General features: G+C 41.5%; 1 protein-coding gene across 2 annotated transcripts in view; it reads right to left on the reverse strand.

Moving 5' to 3' along the window:
- AR (androgen receptor) overlaps positions 1–21,212 on the reverse strand; it is a 221,744-nt gene extending 200,532 nt beyond the window's left edge. For both annotated transcript variants that reach the window (XR_012711808.1, XM_075258938.1), the window contains exon 1: positions 19,664–21,212. Coding sequence is in view for 1 of the 2 variants with exons in the window: in XM_075258938.1 (XP_075115039.1) it covers positions 19,664–20,868 (1,205 nt within the window). In the remaining variant the exon portion in view is untranslated. The remainder of the gene's footprint in view (positions 1–19,663) is intronic.
- Between the last annotated feature and the right edge of the window lie 1,184 nt (positions 21,213–22,396).

Below are 22,396 nucleotides of genomic sequence, written 5' to 3' on the forward strand. Positions count from 1 at the left end.
CGCGCCATTCCCAAAGAGAAACCATGGGGGTCTTGCGGCCTCTTGTTCTGCTTCTTTCTAGGAGACCTGGCAGTCAGACCCCCAGCGCAAGTGAATAGGATTTATTCATATTAAGTCATGGCACAAACTGTTTTTTATTCCGATGAATGACTATCTAGATTTGATTGAAAAGAACTATTTGACATTTATGGAAAAGCCACGTTTGCTGAGTCTGAAAATTCCTGTGATAATAGAAATTTCTGCTTGAGTTGCATAACGAAGTCTTATTTAATGTAATCTGGAATGACTCAAGACAAAACGGCATAAAACGACGATATAATTACGGTAAAATCATAACACGCTTTTCACTTATAGTGTGCCAACCTATTCTTTGGCTTCATGAAGAGACAAGATGAGACATTACAGAACAATAAATGATTCATCGATTCGTACAATAGACTTGTGTCTTTGTATGTCCAGATATAACCATTGTAATATTTCTATTCGATCGGGAGTCACATCCACTGCTGTGTTATAGCGGTGTTATATAATACGCTGAGTACTGGCTCGAGAAGCTTTACATAGATAAAAAAAAAAAAAACAACGGAGAAATACCAACACGTGATAGAATATGAGAAGGAAAACCCATTCCATGATTGGTTCACTTTGTCATGTGCTGCCCTGTTTTACTTGGAAGCCAACGTGTGTGCCAACATTGCTAAATATAGCTGTGTAATGCAGGGAGTGGTCCAACCCCTTTAACGCGCTGGAAATATTACCATATCTTCAGTTCAACTTCACACGTACATCTTCCAGCTATGCTACTACATGCAATATCACTGTACTAAGTAAAGCCGGATCGGGAGGTGCAAGCATTTCCAAGGAATCCATGCATAATTCAGCTTGTACGTTGCACAATCTGTGCTAATGACCATACGACGCTCTAATACTTCCATACACGACGCCACATACGTTCAGTGATAGATGAAATCTGTTCTTTCGTGCAAAAAGGAGATTCAGAAGATTTCTAAATTTACACCTAACCCCGTCACAACCACCCAGAAAAGGAAGTAGCACATGTCTGCGGCCCATTCATTTACATGACTAGTAGGATGGTACTTCTTGCTCCTGCACGCAGAGCCTCAAGCAGAATGGGGCTTTCCCATTGGCAGAACAATCCTACAATGTTCCGTTCCCTATCGTAAAAAAAAAATCAAATCACTGCATTCCTACTGACAGCTGCTGTGTTCCTTAATGTAAAAGCTCTGCTTCCGCTTTGGGGCAGATCCTTGTTGCGTCAGCAATGTCCGAGAAGTTCCCCGTGCGGAGGTGGCTTGGTGACATGCAGGGAATCGGCGTCTACTCTGCTGGCCTGTGTGTACAGATCACAGGTAACGGCGACCTAATGGGAGGTGAGCATAGCTGTCAGGTAGCAGGGAACACGTGAATAATAAATGTTCCCCGATTACCTACGCCACCCATAGTAAAAATAAAGACAGGGAAATGGAAAAGTACGTGGGACACAAAACACGTTTTGCACAAGCAACAGTACAGAAAAGGCATACACTACATAATGTTCACATATGTACAATTGCTATGCACAAAAGAATCAAAGGAATCATGTTCTGTTTATAGATTATTCATTAAAAAAAAAAACTACCTTAAAGGGATCCTATCATTAAAACTCAATTTTTTGTCCCTAACACATAGGAATAGCCTTAAGAAAGGCTATTCTTCTCCTACCTTTAGATGTCTTCTCCGCGCCGCTGTTCAGTATAAATCCCAGTTTTCATCGGTATGCAAATAAGTTCTCCCACAGCACTGGGGGCGGTCCTCAGCACTGAAACAGTACTGGGGGCGTCCCCTATGCTGCGAGAGAACGCAGTGCCGCCTCCATATTCTTCAGGAACGGGCTCTCTTCGCGTCTTCTTCCGGCGCTGGCTTCAAACTTCTAGGTCTTGGGAAGCCAACTGCTCAAAAGAAAATGGCCACTTACAATACTGTGTAAGTGGCCATTTTCTTGTGGCCGGAGGGCATGCGCAGTTGGCTTTGCCCTTGGCCTAGAAGTTTGACCACCAGCGCCGGAAGAAGAAGCGCAGAGAGCTTGTTCCTGAAGAAGATGGAGGTGGCGCTGAAGAGTTCTCTCGCAGCATTGTGGATGCCCCCAGTGCTGTTTGAGCGCTGAGGACCGCCCCCAGTGCTGTGAGAGAACTCATTTGCATACCGACGAAAATGTGGATTTCTATGGAACGGCAGCGTGGAGAAGACATCTAAAGGTAGAAGAAGAATAGCCTTTCTTAAGGCTATTCCTACGTGTTAGGGACAAAAAATTGAGTTTTAATTATAGGATCTCTTTAAAACACAGCATAGCAAATTATTAAAAACTTGCCATAAATTCCAGTACTGAGTAGGAACCTCTTGTGCTCACACCTTATACCAAACATTTTGTGGCAGAAATTCAACAGGATACAGAACTTATCCTCTAGAGCAGTAGTTCCTAAACTGTGGATTGTGACACCCAAGGGCAGTGATGGTGAACCTTTTAGAGACTGCCAAAACTGCAACCCAAACCCCACTGATTTATCACAAAGTGCCAAAATGGCAATTTAACCTTAACATTGTGCAGATCCACAATTGTGGATGATTATGGACGTTCTGCAATAATATCACTTGTCTGCTATAAAGCAGATACTGTGTGATAAAAATAGTGAAGGGCCCCTACACAGTACAATCTGCTCCACACAGTACAATCTTCTCCACAGTGGGCTCTACACAGTACAATCTTCTCCACAGTGGGCTCTACACAGTACAATCTTCTCCACAGTGGGCTCCACACAGTACAATCTTCTCCACAGTGGGCTCCACACAGTACAATCTTCTCCACAGTGGGCTCCACACAGTACAATCTTCTCCACAGTGGGCTCCACACAGTACAATCTTCTCCACAGTGGGCTCCACACAGTACAATCTTCTCCACAGTGGGCTCCACACAGTACAATCTTCTCCACAGTGGGCTCCACACAGTACAATCTTCTCCACAGTGGCCCAGACACAGTAAATTCTGTTCCACAAGATGGGTGCCCACAAAAAGGGCTCCGAGTGCCACCTCTTGCACGTATGCCATAGGTTCGCCATCAATAGCAGATAGGCTGTGCAGTACTGTTCTACAGTCTTGATATTGGTGCTGATAAAGAACATCATCTGCGTAGGTAGCAGAGCGTACATAGACTTGCTCATGCTTGGTTTGCACATGAGATGAACCAATTTACTCTGTAAACTGCTGTCTTTAAAGGTTTATCTCCACAAGGAACATTTCCAATGATAAATACACGGCTGTTGGTGCCCCTTCCATTACTGGGATGCATGTGAATGAAGTCACAGTTGCGTGCATGCTATAATATTATATGGGGTCGCCAAACGTAACCTGTTCTTTGCATGACTATTCCTTTAAAGTTCGTATCCGCCCTTTCTGCACCTTACTGTATGTGGCAAGTCATTCTGTAATGTTTTTTAAAGATTTCAAAAATCCCACTGATATTTATGCTGCTGACAAAAGGAAATGATGTGGAGTCATGTTTATGCACTGCCAAGTCTACAGCTCAGGTTTTTGGAAGAAACTGAAAGCACTAAGTATATAGCCAGAGCCATGAAAAGTTGTCATTGCCATGACTGAAATCATCTGTCTAGCACGGTGTCGTATCAATGGAAATATAAAGGGCATCTCCGATTATAAAGCAACTTCTCATAAATGAATAGTGCAGGTGAGCAGAAGGAACTTATTAAAGAAGTATGTATCTTTCTCCTTTATCAATTGCAGTAATGATTATCACATGTGAGGCTGGGTTCACACCAGCGTTGGGGTCTCCGCTTTCAGTTTCTGTCTTCTGCATGCAGAAGATGGAAACCTGTCATGCCGAGTCTGACCGTGAGCGTTTTATGCAATCAAGAAGGGGACAGGTATGCAGGTCCAGCCGATGACGCGGGTGTGCTTAGAGCACAGCAGGAACTCCCCTTGTGCTCGGTGAACACTAATTTGCATAAGAAGAAGCTGGCTATATCATGAAAACACTGGCAACATAATTGAAACAAAAGGTATGCCTATAATAGCCTTTCTAAAAGCTACATGAAGATAGGTTTCGTTAAAATAAAAAAATCCCAATAATAGACTCCCTTTACTCCCTTTATAGGAAGCCTATGAACAGTCCTCAGCATATCAACCCAATCCCACAGATATAGAGGTAGACAGCACCGCGCTGTATATAGTGTAGTAGGTTAATATAGTGAGGGACAATCCCAATGTGTAGACTGCTCTCACCTGGATGGGTTGTGAGGGATCACAACTACGGTTAGAATTTTAGAACCGTTTGCTAGGGGGTTCCTCCCTGGGCGGATTCCAAGCTGCAGTGCCTAATCACCAATGGTGTGAGGATGTGTACCAAGGACCGTAAAGAAGGACCGCGCTTCACCCGTCAGAGTTAGCTTTACTTCATATTAAGGTTCACACACAACGCGTTTCGAGTCGTAAGACTCTTTTTCAAGTGCAAAACAACTTCTTCCTGTCGGCTGAATGCTTGAAAAAGAGTCTTACGACTCGAAACGCGTTGTGTGTGAATCTTAATAAATATGAAGTAAAGCTAACTCTGACGGGTGAAGCGCGGTCCTTCTTTACGGTCCTTGGTGCACAGATATATATATAGGTTAGGGCCTATTAATTGATGTGTCCATTGCTGAGATATTGTAGATGCTGCATATCTTGCCAATATGCAAATGATCTCTTTGGAGCAATGAGAGCATTGTTGTTGCTCCAAAGAGATAAGTAGCAACATCCTTATTGTTCCATGGAGCTCATTTTCATATTGTTGGGGAAAACACTGTTTGATTCAGGTGACCCTATCCTATCTATCTGCAGGCCTACGTTGATATTTTGGGTTCTGACAAAAGTTCACTTTGACACTGTTAGATAATACAAAGTGGCCGGCGCTCTCTGGGTGCATTATACCTGGTCATTGTGAGGGTCACTGCAATAAACATCTCAGTTACTGAGAGTATCATGTAGGAGCCGAAGTAAGTGATTTATGTGATTATGTTACTAATTGAAACAATGTTTCCAGTTCAAGGGAGAGTAACTTAAACTTTGGAGATGCTTCCTTAGGGAAAGGCTTCTATGCTTTCCCTTGTTGGCTTCTCGCACGGTCCATTTATATGGGCGTGTGAATTAAGTCTTAGTCATAGAAAAAATAATCACCTCTGACTATCTGACTTGTGTAAGGCCCCGGTCAAACAAACCCTTATACAGCAAGTCATTGTCCAACTTCTCTAAAATTCGGAGAGTGAGTGTGGTCGAATACTGGAGCTTAGTCAAGTCACATATTCAATCCCAGGGTTATGCCTTAGGTGACGGTTTTATTCTACAGATCCCTTTTGCTAAAAAAACACGAAAGCCCCCACAACATTACATTATTTTTAGCTTTTTAATGCAGTTACATAACTAAAGAACACAGCTATTGTCATTGTGGAGAAATAGCAAGATTACTGTAGCTGTTCAACTATACTGTAAAAAGGATTGAGCTTAGGACCGGGAACGACTTAGTGGAGAGAAGACTTGTGAGTAGCAAAAATGCAAGTGCCATGTTTCTATTTCCTGTGGGCTTTTAGTGGTTATAGGCGAAATTTCAGGAGTTTAAGAAATTCTGCTAAAAGTTTCCATCACAAACAACAGAATCATTATGTCGCCAAGTAAATATGCGCACTTGTGAAATCCGTGTTACCAATGCCAAGGCTATAATCATAAGCAATACGGAAAATAATAAATAAATCGGACGTGTACTTTCTGATAGAAATTATATGGCAGTTCGGGGTCCAGATCATCCAGCTCGGAGCTGTCTGACCCTTTCATCCATGGAGTCATGTCATGTAAATAGATCACAGGCGAGACCTGAAACGTTTGTCTGGTTTTGGCACATCTATAAATGCATTCACTATTGGCGACCCTACGCTTATCTATTATCAAACAGCGCAAACAACCATTAAAAGAGGTTATTAAGCGCGCAGAACCCAAAACAATGCCTTCTCCTCTAGCCATAACCCTTCTGTATAGCAGTGCCGTGCCAATGGCATCCACACAATAACCCAATGCAATCTGTTTTATTATCTGAATACATGGAAGGTAGCTGAAGTATTACGAGCTGCTATTTCTGTGCATTAATATACACAATAAAGCGAAAAGTACTAGTGCGCCATCTGTCATGGGGTGGGAGATGATAGTCAGCAAGTGGGCAATTGGTTTGTGAAGTTGACATGTTGGAAGTGGACACAATGGGCAAGCGTAAGGCTGAGTTCAGACAGGATTTTTTGGTCCGCATCAAAAGCCTGACCAAAAAACCATCTCCCGATGAAATCAATGGGTGCCAGTCATGCCCTTTCTTCATTGGTTCAGCCGCGGACGTTCGCCTGAAGACACTCCCTCCCGACTAGGCCCATTCATTTGGACCTAATCCGGAGCGGAGTGCCGCGACTAGATGCCGCTGCACTGTACCAGCATCCAGTCGTGGCTACTGGTATTTTGGTCCGGAATCTGAGGTGGCCTCAAATTGTGAGTGTTAGATGCCTCAAAGTATCTCCAGAATGGCATCTCTTGTGTAGAGTTACCAGTACATAGTAAATAGTTCTTACTAGAGATGAGCGAACACTATTCGGAACAGCTGTTCCGAATAGCACGCTCCCATAGAAATGAATGGAAGCGGCCAGCACGCAGACTTTGCTGGCGGCCGGTCGCTTAACCCCCCGTGTGCCAGCTACATCCATTCATTTCTATGGCAGCATGCTATTCGAAACGGCTGTTTTGAATAGTGTTCGCTCATCTTTAGTTCTTACCAAAACTGTACCAAAGTAGGAAAATCATTGACCCAGTGATGGGAGAGTCGGTACATAAGGCTCCTAGATACACATGGGGAACAAAGCATCACTGGTCTAGTAAGATCCCACAGAGGAATTATTGGAGCACCCATTACTAAAATAAAAATGAAAAAATAAATCCTGTATGAACACAGTGCATTGCAACTAGCTGTGAATGGAGCTGTATAACTGACGGCCAGTCAGTTTGCCCATCCTGATGCCAAGGGACTACAAAGGGAGAAGTTACCAACAGATGGCACCAAAGGTTACTATATGAAGAAAGCATGCCAATGGAGTGAGCGCTCTATGGTGCTCTAGGTCAGCGGTCTCAAGCACACGGCCCATGGTCTTCTCCCTAATTCTGTTGGCCCATCTGGATCGGCAAAACTAGGGAGAAGAGTCTCTGACCTGGTTCTAAACCTTTACAACTTTGTAGGCCATAAGTCTACATCCTAAAAGGTGAAGTCAGCTTAGCTGCAGTAACCTCCATGCAGGGCAAGAGCGTAGCAATGTCGTAGGCACCTGTGCTAACCCTCCCCGGCATCCGCCTCTCTATTACAGTGGATGCCGGGTCTGTATTGCATTGTGAACGCTGTACGTCCGATGCCTAGCTGCATCGGGAGAGCACACGCAGGGCCAGCGTCTTCTCGCCGCTGGCTTTGCATATGTAACCCCGCCCACCAATGACGCAACAAAGCAGGAAGAAAGAAGAATTTACAGCAGTGAAGACTGGTGAGTATGCGACGTGGGAATACCCCTTTATCCTTTGATAACTAAACCTTATCATTAGACTTTAACCATTATAATTGTTGGGGGACATTAAACTGTATTAGGCCATGGGAAGAAATGGGTCCCATCAAGTTACAATATTTTCTATATGCGGTTTATTTGCCCGGCTGAGTTTCAGACCCCATGCTAGGCAAATCTTAGGTCCTGGTATTTATGTGTTAGTAGCTAATATGTAAACATTGCTGAAGACCAAGGACACCCTCTCATGGCAACCATAATAGCTGTGGCCTCTTTAACTAGGAGAATGCACTTTGCTATATTGCTAAAATTGTTCAGCAATGCCTTCAGGAACATAACACTGACAAAACAAATTCCTCAGATCTCAATCCAATAAAGAATTTACAGGATTTGCCATAAAGGAAGCCCAGTTCGTGAAGGCTCCACTTTGCAACTTGCAAGGACTTGAAGTATCGGCTGCTAACATTTTAGTACCAGACAGCACAGAATGAGGTCAGAGGTCCTATGAGGTCTATACGCCAATGGGTCAAAGTGGTTTGGAAGTCATTACAGGGTTCTAGATCATATTAGGCTGAAAAATGTAATCCTCTGGTGGATGTAAATTATTCAGCGACAATGGGGGAGACGTATGAAGACTGGAATAGTTGTCTTCATATTCTCTGCACCTCATTTATGAGAAGGAACATGCTTCTTCATAAATCAGGTGCACCATCACCGGGCCGTGCGCCTCGACACTGATATCTATGCCTGTTGTAGATAGCGCCGATTTCAGGGATCAAGAGCGAGTGAGAAATAATACCACCATGCGAAATCAACCACTATTGCAACGTTCCGGGGAAGGGCTGGGGCAGAAAGAGGTGGATGGTTGAGCATTTGTCATGGCAGATGGAGGACTGACTGTGGCCTCGGACTGGACTAGATATAGAAGTCTATTAGGTCCAGCTAGAGGCTGTTACTGTACGAGAGATGTGTACAATACCCTGTAATACAGATGTGAACAAGTGTTTGCAGATCTAATGGGGCTAATTAAAAAAAAAAATTAAAAAGTTTAATAAAATGCTAAAAATATTTTAAATTTTTTTAAAAAAAACTTTTCCCTAACACATATGTTAAAAATAGAATGAAAGACAAACTTAGATATAACCAGTATTGTCGCATCCAAAACAACCCTAATATTAAAATGTTATGTATACTGCATAATGAATGTCATAAAAAAATAAGTAAAGTACAAAAATTTTTTGTTGGGGCAACACGGTGGCTCAGTGGTTAGCACTGCAGCCTTGCAGCGCTGGAGTCCTGGGTTCAAATCCCACCAGGAACAACATCTGCAAGGAGTTTGTATGGATTTCCTCCCATTCTACAAAGACATACTGATAGGAAAAAAAATGGACATTGTGTTCCCTATATGGGGCTCACAATCTACATAAAAAATAAAAAAAATTGTTAATCTCACCTCTAGAAAAATGGAATAAAAATTAATCAAAAAGCCAAAAGCCCCCCATTAAAATACAGATGAAAACTACAGCTCCTCCCACAAAAAAATAAGCCCTTACACAGCTTTGTCAATTGATAAATTAAATGACACAAAAACAAAGTGTTTTTATTAGACAAAAGTATGAAACCATTAAAAAAACTTTATAAATTGTGTCTCTTTTGCTCCAAAGAAGAAAGTTAGAGTTCAAAAATAACCTAAAAATTATTTTTTTCTACCCACTCCAAAAAAAATAAAAGCTTTTCATCACATGCACGTCTAAGTGGTTCCACATAAAAATACAACTTGCCCTGGCAAAATCTGTCCTATGGCTACATCAATGGAAAAATGAAGAATTTATGGGTCTCCCTAGACAGGTATGAAAAATGCATAAAAGTAAAAGCCTCGCCCGGGACGCCAAAACGGCTGAGTCACTGAGGGGTTAAATAACGTCTGCAGTACATAAAGCAAGAGACTAATGGTAAAAGTAACAGAATTTACTCCTAAATATTCAGAGATCTATACGTGACTATGTTCCCTTTATGGGACGCCTATCATTCTGAGCTGTTAAAAATTATTTTGTTCCAAAGTTTTGCCCGTATAGAACTAAGTTCCTAAATTTTTGCTCCTACTTTTCACTCACGCCGTTAACCTCTAAAAAACTGAACAGAAATAAGACTGAGAACGATTTAGAATGAAACCCTCACACACTGTTATATTGTGCAAGATGCATGAAAATATGGCTGAGGTCACGTATCGAGGACACGCAAAGGAAAAAAATGGAGCGTTTTACAGTCCCCGGCACATCAATGAAATGTCATAGAAATGGTATCCGCATACTGCGGGAAAAAAACGCTGTGACGGAACGAAACGAGGAAATGGAAAGGTAAGTGAATTGGCTGCGGTTTCTCTGATGCATTTCTGCTGCGTTTTTGACAACGCTGAACTTTCGCTGTGTTTTGCTAAGTCTAAGGGAACCTTCACACGGAGTAAACGCGCGTGTATTTTTGCAAAATACACGTGTAAAAATAAGACTCCCATTGACTTCAATGTTATTTTTTACACATGTAAAAATACGCCTGTAAAATGTCATTGAAGTCAATGGGAGTCTTATTTTTACACGTGTATTTTGCAAAAATACACGCGCGTTTACTCCGTGTGAAGGCTCCCTAAGGCTAACTTCTGCGGTGTGTCCACATGCAGGACCAATTTGTCTATGTCGCCTTTCACGTGTCATAAGTGGGCACAAGAAAATCATCAAATTACCATGAAGGCATATATACAGTATGTCGTACACACAAATTGGGTATTGTGCATTAAGAATTGCTGAATTTTTTTCTTCTTCTTACGTTCCAGTCACACCACTTTTGGTGTATGTGTAAGTATTGTTTTATAAAATTAGATATAAGATTACATTATATATATATATATATATATATATATATATATATATATATATATATATATACACACACACTAACATTATATATATTTATTTTACATTACTATATAATATATGTAATATTATAATATACAGATACATATAAATGTCTATTGCACTAATATATAATATATATATATATATATATATATTAACATTAAATATATTTATATATATTTATTTTAGATTATTATATAATATATGTAATATTATAATATACAGGTACATATAGATATCTATTGCACTAATATATATAAATAAATAAATAAATAAATATATATATATATATACACACTAACATTATATATATATTTATATATATTTATTTTATATTGTTATATAATATATGTAATATTATTATATTCAGATACACACACACATATATATATATATATATATATATATATATATATATAATTGTCTGTATTTGCACTAATATATATAAATGTATATGTGTATATATATATATATATATATATATATATATATATATATATACATACACACACACACAGGCACACACAGACATACAAACACGCACAAGGTTATATACTCCCATACTCCAGAACAAACTGCAGGAGAATGGAAAAGCAATATAACATAGTGCAAACTAATGAATTTTTTTGATTTAATAGACATATAAAATATAATTTTGTGGTTTTTTGATTGTGAACCCCATATAGGGCTCACAATGTACTTTTTTTTTCCTATCAGTATGTCTTTGTAAAATCAGAGGAAATCTACACAAACATGGGAAGAACATACAAACTCTTTGCAGATGTTGTTCCTGGAAGGATTCGAACTCAGGACTCCAGCACTGCAAGGCTGCACTGCTAACCACTGAGCCACCGTGCTGCCCTCATACACAGAGTCTAATTTGTAAAATGTTTAATGTGACCACAATCAATCCCATCCATTGACTATTACAGACCACCACCAACGTTCTAACACAGACTGTCCGACCAAAATCTGGAATATCAGTCTCCAGTATTGAGAATTCTTTGAATTGAAACAACAACACAATTGAGACATTAGATCTTTCCAAACAATCTGTAGAAATTAAGTAATATCGATACGTGACTGCAACTTCATTTCGTATTTGTCTAGCTTTTGGGAATTTCGGTTCTTTATATCAAAAAACATAAACCATGTACCTAATGAGCACAGAGTCACACCAGCTTTTGCCTCCTTTCCCACCTATCCCTCCTCAATTGAATGATTTTTCCTTAGTAGAACTTTTACATAATACGGAATTGTAACTTTACATTGTTCTGTGTGTGTATAAGTCATACAGTTATTCTTACATAATACGGAATTGTTACTTTACATTGTTCCGCGTGTGTATAAGTCATACAGTTATTCCAAACGTCCCGTATTCCGAACCTTATCCAGTAACGTATCACATTAGGGCGTTCAGCAAACGCTTGACCATTCATGGTCAATTCATTATTATTCACTTCTAGGTCAAATTGCATTTAGCGACAGACACGTGTCGTTCTCCCTGGCAGACTCGCAGAAGACTTTTGTTGAGGAAAAACCGTTCCCTAGACACGTTTATATAATCTGCTGAAAAATGTCTCCCTGTAATGGGACTGGTCGTCCTGCTGGGTGTTTTTGTTCGGATTCAGATTCCTACTGACTCAGAAGAGTCTTTCGCCTTCTTGATCTTAAAACAACAAACGTCAAGACGTTGCACCTTAATGAATGCAAATACAGTATAATTTGCTTTGTGTAATAATTATCACCAGGAAAAAAAAACCGCCCATGATGTATATAGAGCTAAATGGAAGTTCTCCGAAGAACTTCATCCCAAAACATTCCAGGAAGATTTACTTGAAGGCGGCTGAATGTTAATAGGTTATCAAGTCGAGACATGAAAGTGCAACTATTAGAAACTAATGGCTGCTAAATACTAGGAAAAAATTATAGGGTGACGGGAGTCAAACGGATGCGCGGATGTATTAATACTCAGAACTATTAACGTAATGATTTTCTGCCAATTCGTTGTGCATGGTTAGTTTTTATTGGGTTGTAGTGTTTTTTATTCTTTTCCTAATCTTTCTCCTCTGGTATTAACTCTATGACACGCAATGTGTTACAAATTGATGATGAAGAGTCGCTTTAATACGTAACTCGAGCTGTTTTAGCGAAGGGATCTAGGAACAAATGGTAAAGAAATTGCTGGCGAAAGCGATACAATTTCATCTTATTAACCATCTCTGATGCTCTCCGCACGGAGCGTACATCGAACGGCAGCTGTAACAGGTGACGCCAAAACATGGAACGCTGCACGACGTGTTAGTCGCTGCTCGGAGTTTGTCGGCGTTCGGCCATCTTAGATCACAAGCTTTACAAAATGTCCGCGACATTCTGAAGAAATTGCAGTTTTTCTGCATGTTATGGCTTTGCAAATTCGGCTTTGGGCTGTAGAACTTACATAACACACAAAATAAATAGTATTGTAGGCCAAGTATTGAAGAAACACAGATCATTGGGTAAAAAAAAAATAAATTGTAACAACATTGAGGAAGCGAAGAAAAACATTCTAAGATCCAAGCGAGAGGATCGCACAACTAAAACAAAGCTGTAGAATTTAAGATAATTGTTGCAAAAATCTTGCCTAGGCCAAAGAAAACCTGGAAGGGTTGGGATACCTAAAATGACCTACTCATCTTCACGTCGAGTAGGTACGGGACGGCTGCAACACTGATCATACAAGCTAGAGAATGGCCCCGTACAGATATACTAGCCGCATTGGTACTATAAAACACTACGTGGCTTTCAAAATTCTCTTAAAGGGGTTTTCTAGCATGAGTGTCAATGGGGAGATTAACTAACGAAATCCTTACCAATCCTTTGCCATACCCATTGTGATGCCACTTGGGTCCCTTCTTATTTCTACTTCCCGGGCCCATCTCAGCACACGCTCAAGTCAATCACTGCAGCCAATGAGTGGCCAAGGGGGCCATTCCTCTATGTCAGGATGGGACCAAGAAGTAGAGCCACATAATACCAGGAGTGGTGAAGGTTTCATAAGGTAAGCATTTTTTTCCAGCTACCTGAACTCTTCCCATATCAATCTTCTTGCACCAAGCTGTGCAGTCAGATCAAGCCTGAAGAAGAACTGTCAATCAGAACCATAGAAGCCTTGCCAACACCCTGTACCGTCTCCCTGAATGGAGTGATTGGCACGGGGTGAAGTAGCCAGGAGCAGCATAAAAGAGACCTGTGACTCTCTAAACACATTTCCGTCACCGCAGAAATCATTTTTAGCAGCAGGAGTGATCCAAAACATTTAAGGTAGCTTACGAATTTTTATTTGCTCGTGGTTGCCCTGCAAATCCCTCTGCAGAACATAGATTATCATTCTATAGAGAGCTGACAGATGTGGCATAAAACTGTGGGAAACGCCAGGCTGGTTAGACTCCTAGCGGCCCTAATACTATTAATAGCAATGGATAACGCCATATATTATGTTCTACAATATTGCATTTAATTTATGACTTTGCATGTTTTTTTGCTAAGTAGGATTGGACGATAACTACCCACCCTTCAAAGGTTTTCCTAGTTAAGCTGGTTGTGCCAACACAGGATTGGGGATAAGCGTCAGATCCCTGGGACTCTAATCGAACGCGAGGACAAGTAACGTAAAATCCCCATGAAACCTTTCCTTAGCACCAGTGCTCGCGTATGGCCAGCGCTACATTTACTTCTATGGGGCTGCCAGGGTTGCAATTTTTCGCATCCTCACCGAAGTAGACAGAGAGGATTCAGGGGGGACTTTCTGTTCCCAGTACTTCCCAGAAGCCACAGCCCCATGAATCTGGCACACTATATAATATGGGGAGGGGGGGTCCTCTTTTTGGGACCTTTCCCACTTGATCAATGAGTATAAAGTGTGTCCCTCTGTAGGACCCCTCGTGTTTTCCGTAGATGATCTATTTAGGTAATTGGGCACATTGTAATACTTCGCTTTCTTTGTGGTGGTTCTACGAGGAAACGGATGACTTACTGCCTTATTTCCCCAGAGATAACAGCTTGATTCCACTTGGCGATCTGCTTATTGTCAAGGAACCCTTTTGACAAGTACAGATCGTCCGAAACAGAGAACCCCTTTAAGATAAACTCATAATAAGTAAGGCAGAGCAGGCACCCGAGAATTTTACAATTCGGAACAATAAATCAGAGTCGTAATAACGTAATATTTTAGCCTAGTAAAAAAAAAAGTAGCAAATGATGAGTTAACTTCTAAAACGCTTACCCTAGTAAGTGAACAATTTATTACGACCAATATTACCGCGACCGAAAGTGAGTCAGTGAGATTATGAAGACGCTGAGGGGGGGAGAACATGTATAAGGGCTCAAACAAAGTTGGATCCTGCCGTGTCCTGTGTTACAGTCATTAGACTGTGCAACGGCCCATGTTCCGTGTTGTATTGTATGTGAGTGACTATTTAGGATTTATTCTATAACATGCAACGCCTATAAAACTTTCTCTGATTCCCGACTTGCTGCTGCTCCTTCTTCAGTTTGATATCCAATGTCACGTATATTCACGTAGGTTTGGAGTAGTTATAAATACTCGTCCCCAAAATTGAGCATCGAAACAAAAACAATAATTTCGCTACATTTCTATTATCCCCTCCACCACTTCTCGCTTGTATATACATTGTATCCATTAGCCCACTGGCGTGCTATGCATTTAGGAAACACCAAACTATATATTTAGATTAGTTCAGAACCAAAGAACGACTCAATAAATGACCTCAGTGCTTATCCATCATTGTCGCTGGCTAAAATAACCAGACGTATAGAAAGACTGCACAAAGTTAAAAGTAAAAAAAAAATAAAATAAAATTCCATTTTACATTTACTCTACCGAACGACTCGGCCTTACTCTTCTCTATAGAAACCAATTTCTTGTCATCCTCGGAAATGAAAAGTACAGCTGAGAATTCCATTATCTAAATATAAAAGTTACTGTATCCTTGGGGGAAAACAACTTTTCTTTCCAGTATACTTAATGGTGAATTTATTAGTAAAGGTCGGGTTAAAGGAAAAAGACACCATCTTCGGTATAATGTAGACATGTGTCTACTCTTCGCTTGCCCGAAATCAGACTGAAGTTCCCAAATGTATTATTAAGACGAGCACTCAGGCATCGGGATATGTAACATCATCAATCAAGTTAAAGCGCAACAAAACAAAGCAATAAATCGATTATTTCATCCATATCAGTTATCCTTATACAAATGTTTTTCTTCGCAGTTCACCCCTGAGCCAATTGACACAAAGCGCACTTTATTGTAATGCAAAGGCGTGACAAAGCATATAACTTAGAATAAATGTCAAAATAAGTTGCAAAGTACAAGAGATAGTAAAATAAACTACCAAGAAAACACAAAAGACGGAATTACGGGGAAAATTCAGATTTCCTTCAACATCCAAAAATCGATTAGAAAAAAGCGTATTGACTAAACGTTACAAACAACAATATACGTCGGACAAGTGAAAGATACGGAATTATTACCGTCATCAATAGTTACTACCATTAGATTTGGTGGTTGTGTTACTAAGCAGATGATATGATTCTATGGGATGAGTTAAATGTAACAATGTAACAAACAAAGTAAAGAATTGTAACACAACGTATCAGAGATTAGAAAACTATACACGACAATACAACGGAGAAGCCCTATAAACTAGCAGGCGTACAAACTTTCTCGACAACTTGCACAATATACTATTTAATAATTGTACGTCTACAGAGGAGAAGGCCGTCCGTCCTCTGACCTCCGGATTTCACTTCTCCGCACTTATTTCTTTGAATGATGTTTTCACTTTCTACCTATTAATATTGGCTGTGACTGATGTGTATTTCAAAGGACTCTCCTCAGAATCTGTCCCGCAACGTGTTTAAGGGCTGGCGTCATAGGTGAGACGTTGTGTGCGTGAATGTAACATGTACTATGCTCGTCCTCAATATCAGAAAGCAATGAAAAATACAAACAACACAAGGACAAATTCCACTGAATCCACATTCACATGGCCCTCGGCCTCTGCCAGTTAAAGGAGCAGAGAAGAATTTGGGAATGGTTTGTGATAGTAGGATCAGAGTTGTCTTCATATTGCAATACTATGAATATATATGTATATATATAACCTGCACTACTGCACATATTTCCTCCCCCGGACCCCACGTCTATACAGGGACTGTGTACATGTATACATGACGATGTAACTTTTTTATAGTTTCTGGTTAATTTTGCATGTTAACAATAATGAAATGGACTTAAGTGAAGGGATCATTAGATGACCTGTAATTCTTACAGAAGATTTTAACGATTCCATTAACATCATGTTGGGTTTTATTACAATGCCTGCAGGAGAGATCAAGATTTCTTGAAAGTGATTTAATGATTCCTAGAAGAATAAGCATCAGATAAGCAGACCATCCTTATAAAGCTGCTTAGGGCTTGAAGGTTACAGAGAGAAAGTCATCTTTACAAGGGCTCAACCTCTAATGATTCTTTATCGGTTACATAAAGGGTTGACTATTTAGGACAATTCCTTAGATACAATATTAAAACATAAGTTGAAACGAAAGGTAGAAAGTTCCTGTAAAGTTTTTTTTTTTACAGGCTACATAGGTGATACCCTTCACATTTCACTCCTTATCAGTTATGGGATGAAGTCGGATGTTCTGACCTGAGAAAAAAACAATACGCTGACCTTGTGCCACGTTCAGTGTATGCGACAAATTGTCCATACTGCGGACAACCAAAATTTAACACACAGACAGAAAGACGGATACAGAGATAAATAAGTGATAGGTAGACAGATGAAGAGTTAGATACATACATAATAAAAAGATGTATAGAATGTATATTTAATATGTGTATATAAGTAATAGATGGATATAGAGATAGATAGATAGATAGATAGATAGATAGATAGATAGATAGATAGATAGATAGATATGATAGATAGATAGATAGATAGATAGATAGATAGATAGATAGATAGATAGATAGGAGATAGATAGATAGATAGATAGATAGATAGATAGATAGATAGGAGATAGATAGATAGATAGATAGATAGATAGATAGATAGATAGGAGATAGATAGATAGATAGATAGATAGATAGATAGACAGACAGACAGACAGACAGACAGACAGACAGATAGATAGATAGATAGATAGATAGATAGATAGATAGATAGATAGATAGATAGGAGATACATATTAGATACACAAAAATGTATAGGGAAATAAATATGTAGATGTAAAATAGATAGATATGTGATTGATAGATAGATAGATAGATAGATAGATAGATAGATAGGAGATAGATAGATAGATAGATAGATAGATAGGAGATAGGAGATAGATAGATAGATAGATAGATAGATAGATAGATAGATAGATAGGAGATACATATTAGATACACAAAAATGTATAGGGAAATAAATATGTAGATGTAAAATAGATAGATATGTGATTGATAGATAGATAGATAGATAGATAGATAGGAGATAGATAGATAGATAGATAGATAGATAGATGATATATAGATAGATAGATGATAGATAGATAGATAGATAGATAGATAGATAGATAGATAGATAGATAGACAGATAGATGATAGATATTAAATACACAAAAATATATAGGGAAATAAATACGTAGATATTACATAGATAGATAGATAGATAGATAGATAGATAGATAGATAGATAGATATGAGATAGATAGATAGATAGATAGATAGATAGATAGATAGATAGATAGACAGATAGATGATAGATATTAAATACACAAAAATATATAGGGAAATAAATACGTAGATATTACATAGATAGATAGATATGAGATAGATAGATAGGAGATAGATAGATAGAGAGAGAGAGAGAGATAATAGATAGATAGATAGATAGATAGATAGGAGATAGATAGATAGATAGATAGATAGATAGATAGGAGATAGATAAATAGATTAGTAGATCAGAAATGTATGACTGCTCCTTTATAGCCATAGTATTAAACAATAAATGCGGTTACACTTACACTGTATTAAAAACCATAATAAAACAACATATATATAAATAAATATAAAAAATATAAATATAAATAAATAAATAAATATTGAGCTGGAAAAGTAAAATAAATAAATAAGTGAACACACAAAATAAACAGTGTGCAGACTGAGAACTATTACAAGACACGCTGCATACTGGAGGAGGAAACCCTGGCCGCCTGGCACATGGAGCTGCTCCACAATCTTAGCTCCTGGCTTCCTCATTTCCTTGAGAACGTGCAGGCTCCTTCTCCTCTAGGTGTTTTTGTTACTAAGCTTTGGGTTACAGTACACTACTGCGACAGTGACAGTGCTGGGGAATGGGATAACATCTGATAGAGATCACCAATAATTCACATAGATTGGGAACCAGATATAAATTGTGAAATGTGACCATTAAGTAACATCATGTGTAACGCTGTAAGACTGCAAAGAGGTCTTGAAAAATAAGACAAAAGTGTCTGAATACAATAGTGCGCTTCTTCCGGGGGGGGGGGGGGGGGGATAATGGTAAAGCTCGGGTGGTTCACCAGCTTTAGCGCCACCGTGGTATTGTATTTTTATTGCGCCGCCTTATACCTTATTGTATGTTATGTCACTTTTTTGTAACTTTATACACAACAGGTGAAGGTATAACTAATGCTAAAATCCATGTCGTGCTTCATTTCTATGTGCTACAATTGTGGTATGTGCTATGTGCTACATGGAATAATGGACAGGTGACTTCCTCCCTTAGGACCTTGGCATGGTTTTTGGGCTGAGGATTGGAGAGCAGGTGGAGATGCTGTCTAGTGCGGCGACTACACAGAGGTGGCAGCACGTAGTTGTAGACAACGCAATGTAACCAGCATCATGTGGGCAGTCATGTGGACAGCGAGACAACAGAGAATGGCTTCCTCCATACAGAAGAGTGGCTTACATGTGGCACTACAACACCCTGCAAGTAGTCAGTAATAACAGCCCAGCTATCATTTACTGCGCATACAAAAATAGGTGATGTCTGTCACCTTAAAGAACACCGATGACACATTAAAATTCCGAACCACCCACCTCATCTCTCCAAATGCGCCAGGGTATCCCTCCATCCAGGGGTTCATCTCTGACTTCATGGGACTACCATATGGCACTCTACCCAACATGGCAGTCGCTGGATACCAAGTGTCCGATGGGAATTCACTGTCCGGACCGGGTGGAACATGGCTTCGTGGGTAGCTATACAGGCTGGCATCAGTGTAAGAAGCAGCGGCCTGCCCCTCCTCGAAGAGAGAATGCCAGTTACCAGCTGGACCACAATGAGCATAGCCGGATATTTCACTGTACCTGCTCGGTGCCCCCCAAGCACTGCCACCAAACTCCATGGGGCTTTCTACTTTTATTCGACCATGTGGTGTAAGTGCCATCTGAAAGCTGTAGGCTGGGTAGGCAGGGTTATCTTCCATGAATGTAGAGGGCTTGTACAAGGTAAGGCTGGGTGCCAACTCCATGGCACGGCTTCTGTAGCCCCCTGATTCAGGCAGTGCCAACTCTGTACAGGGTTGCTCCTTCTCCTCTGTGCCCAAAGAACTGCCATCCTCTGGGGCTTTGCCAGCAGAAAAGTTGCTCTGGCCGCTCCTCCTGAAGGCACCTTCACGGTACTGGGGGGATGAGGTTTCAGACTTGTCTTCCTCACCCACCTGACACTTGTGGGTGTCCATGGTGTGGGTGGGGGGGCCAGCAAACATGCAGTCTCCTCTCTGGGACTCTGCCCCTGCGTTCAGGTGCTCCAGAGCCTCCATGCTCAGCCCTAGAGACACAGAGACGGCTTTACAGATCTCCTTGGCACTATCTGAGATGCCCTCTGGCGTCAGTGGGTACCTGTCCTTGGAAGCTTGCTCGGAGTTGTTTTCCTCGGGCTCCAGCATCCCTCCTGGCTCTCCCAGGATCTCCTTCAGCTCAGTGGAGCAGCTGTTCAGGGCAGGGTACTGAGGCGCCTCGCTAGGTGGGCTGCAGGGCGCTGCGTCTGGCTGGGCAGCTTCTCTCCAGGGTGCTGCTGCCTGGGTGCCCCGGGCTTCACTCCACTCCCCCGCCGGGTGTTCGGTCCAGGCGGCGGGCTCCCTCCAGGCGGGCAGCGGGTGACAGGGCTCAGGTGGCCCCGCGCTCTTCCTGTCACCTTGCAGCGCTTCCCGGACGCTCAGAAAGAGATTCTCAAAGGCTCCTCGTATCATCTTGCCGGGCGGCTGCTTGTACACCCCCCCGAGTCCAATGTGCACCTCCATCTCCCTTCCCAGGTCAGGGCTAGTGCCAAGGTTAGTGCCCGCCCACCCCTATCGTGCCCGCGGCTGGCTGGGTCTCCTCACACTCGTGTGCTAAGTTCTCCGGCACACAGCTGTGCTGTATACAAGTTGTCACACACTCTATGCAGAGTATACACCGCCCCCAACTAAGTCAGCGGCTCCTCCCCGCCTGCCCTCGGCTCCCCGGCTGTCAGACGCGGCTCCTCTACCTGCTCCCCGAAGTCCGGAGCGCCGCTTATCTCTGCCCCTCAGCGCCGTCCAGGTAGCGGGCACACAGCGCTCCGTGCATTGCCCGTGCTGAGCCGGCTTCTAACTACAGCGAGGCCCCGGAGCCCGGGCGGGTCCTACAGGGGACCGTCCCCTCATGTCCCCGGATACTGGCCAAGAAACTCTTCAGGGCGGGGGAGCCCAAACTGGAGAGTGAGGAGAGTGATGTGACTAAGACACGGCAGCGATACCCGGCACTGAGGAGGAGGAGGAGGCTGCTGGAATGCAGACACTTGTCAGGAGGTTCTGCAGCAGCTGTGTCCCAGACACTGGCAGAGACACCTGGCACTAAGTAATGCCCAGGTGTGGGCACAATATGGAGACATTTCTTACAATAGTGGGGTCTCTTCACACTCTGCGTTTTCAGCGCGCAAACATGACAGAGATCCATAGTCACCTATAGGGGGGAAGAAATACGATGCTTCTTTTAGCCTCCACTTGTAAGGTTGCGCGAAAGTGCATGTTATACCTTGTACCCTGTCATATGGGAAGGGTTAAACCCTGGGCCGACCTGTCTGTACTGGCGATGAGCGGCGCAGTGTTAGGGTGCGCTCACGCGGAGGAAAAGGGTGCTGAATTTGGTGTGGAATCCGTGTCAGATTCAGCGCTGAAAAAAGTCTCTCGTGTAAATTCCACTTCAAATTCCTCACCGTTTTCCTCCGTGTGAATGGACCTTTATTATTATTATGGTTAGCACAGTGGTTTGCAATGCTGGAGCCCAGGGTTTGAATCTCATCATGGAGTTTGCATGGGTTTCCTCTGATTCCACAGACGTACTGATGGGGCACTTAGATGGTTAGCCCTACTTCGGGCAGCGACTGATAACAATACGTTGGTGCTATACAAGGAAGGTGTGCCACATCTTAGCATAGTGTTATGATATATTTGCACTATATTCCATGCTGGCATCACTTTTATCAGTGCAAATCATCTCGGGCAATGTTCTAGTTCTTTATGGAAGCTGTATCTCACAGTGACTCCTTAGGGACGGCCTATAGTTGCAGAGAACTTGTTGCTCTCCTGTGGTGTGACCGACATCAACCAAGTAATTCAATGGGTGGAAATGGCTCCCTATTTCCGGCCCATACCCGCTTTCTCGGGAAGTGAGCCAGCTTGGTGGACTGCCTGGAAGGAGGTCAACTTGTTGAAGTGGAGGCTAGCTCACGACTCTGTGCTTTCGGCCATGAATTAAAGGCATGGGTGACACATGGGGGACATGTGGATGGTGGTATCGTGGCCCCTA

The sequence above is a fragment of the Leptodactylus fuscus genome, chromosome 11 (assembly GCF_031893055.1).
Source record: "Leptodactylus fuscus isolate aLepFus1 chromosome 11, aLepFus1.hap2, whole genome shotgun sequence".
NCBI lineage: Eukaryota > Metazoa > Chordata > Amphibia > Anura > Leptodactylidae > Leptodactylus > Leptodactylus fuscus.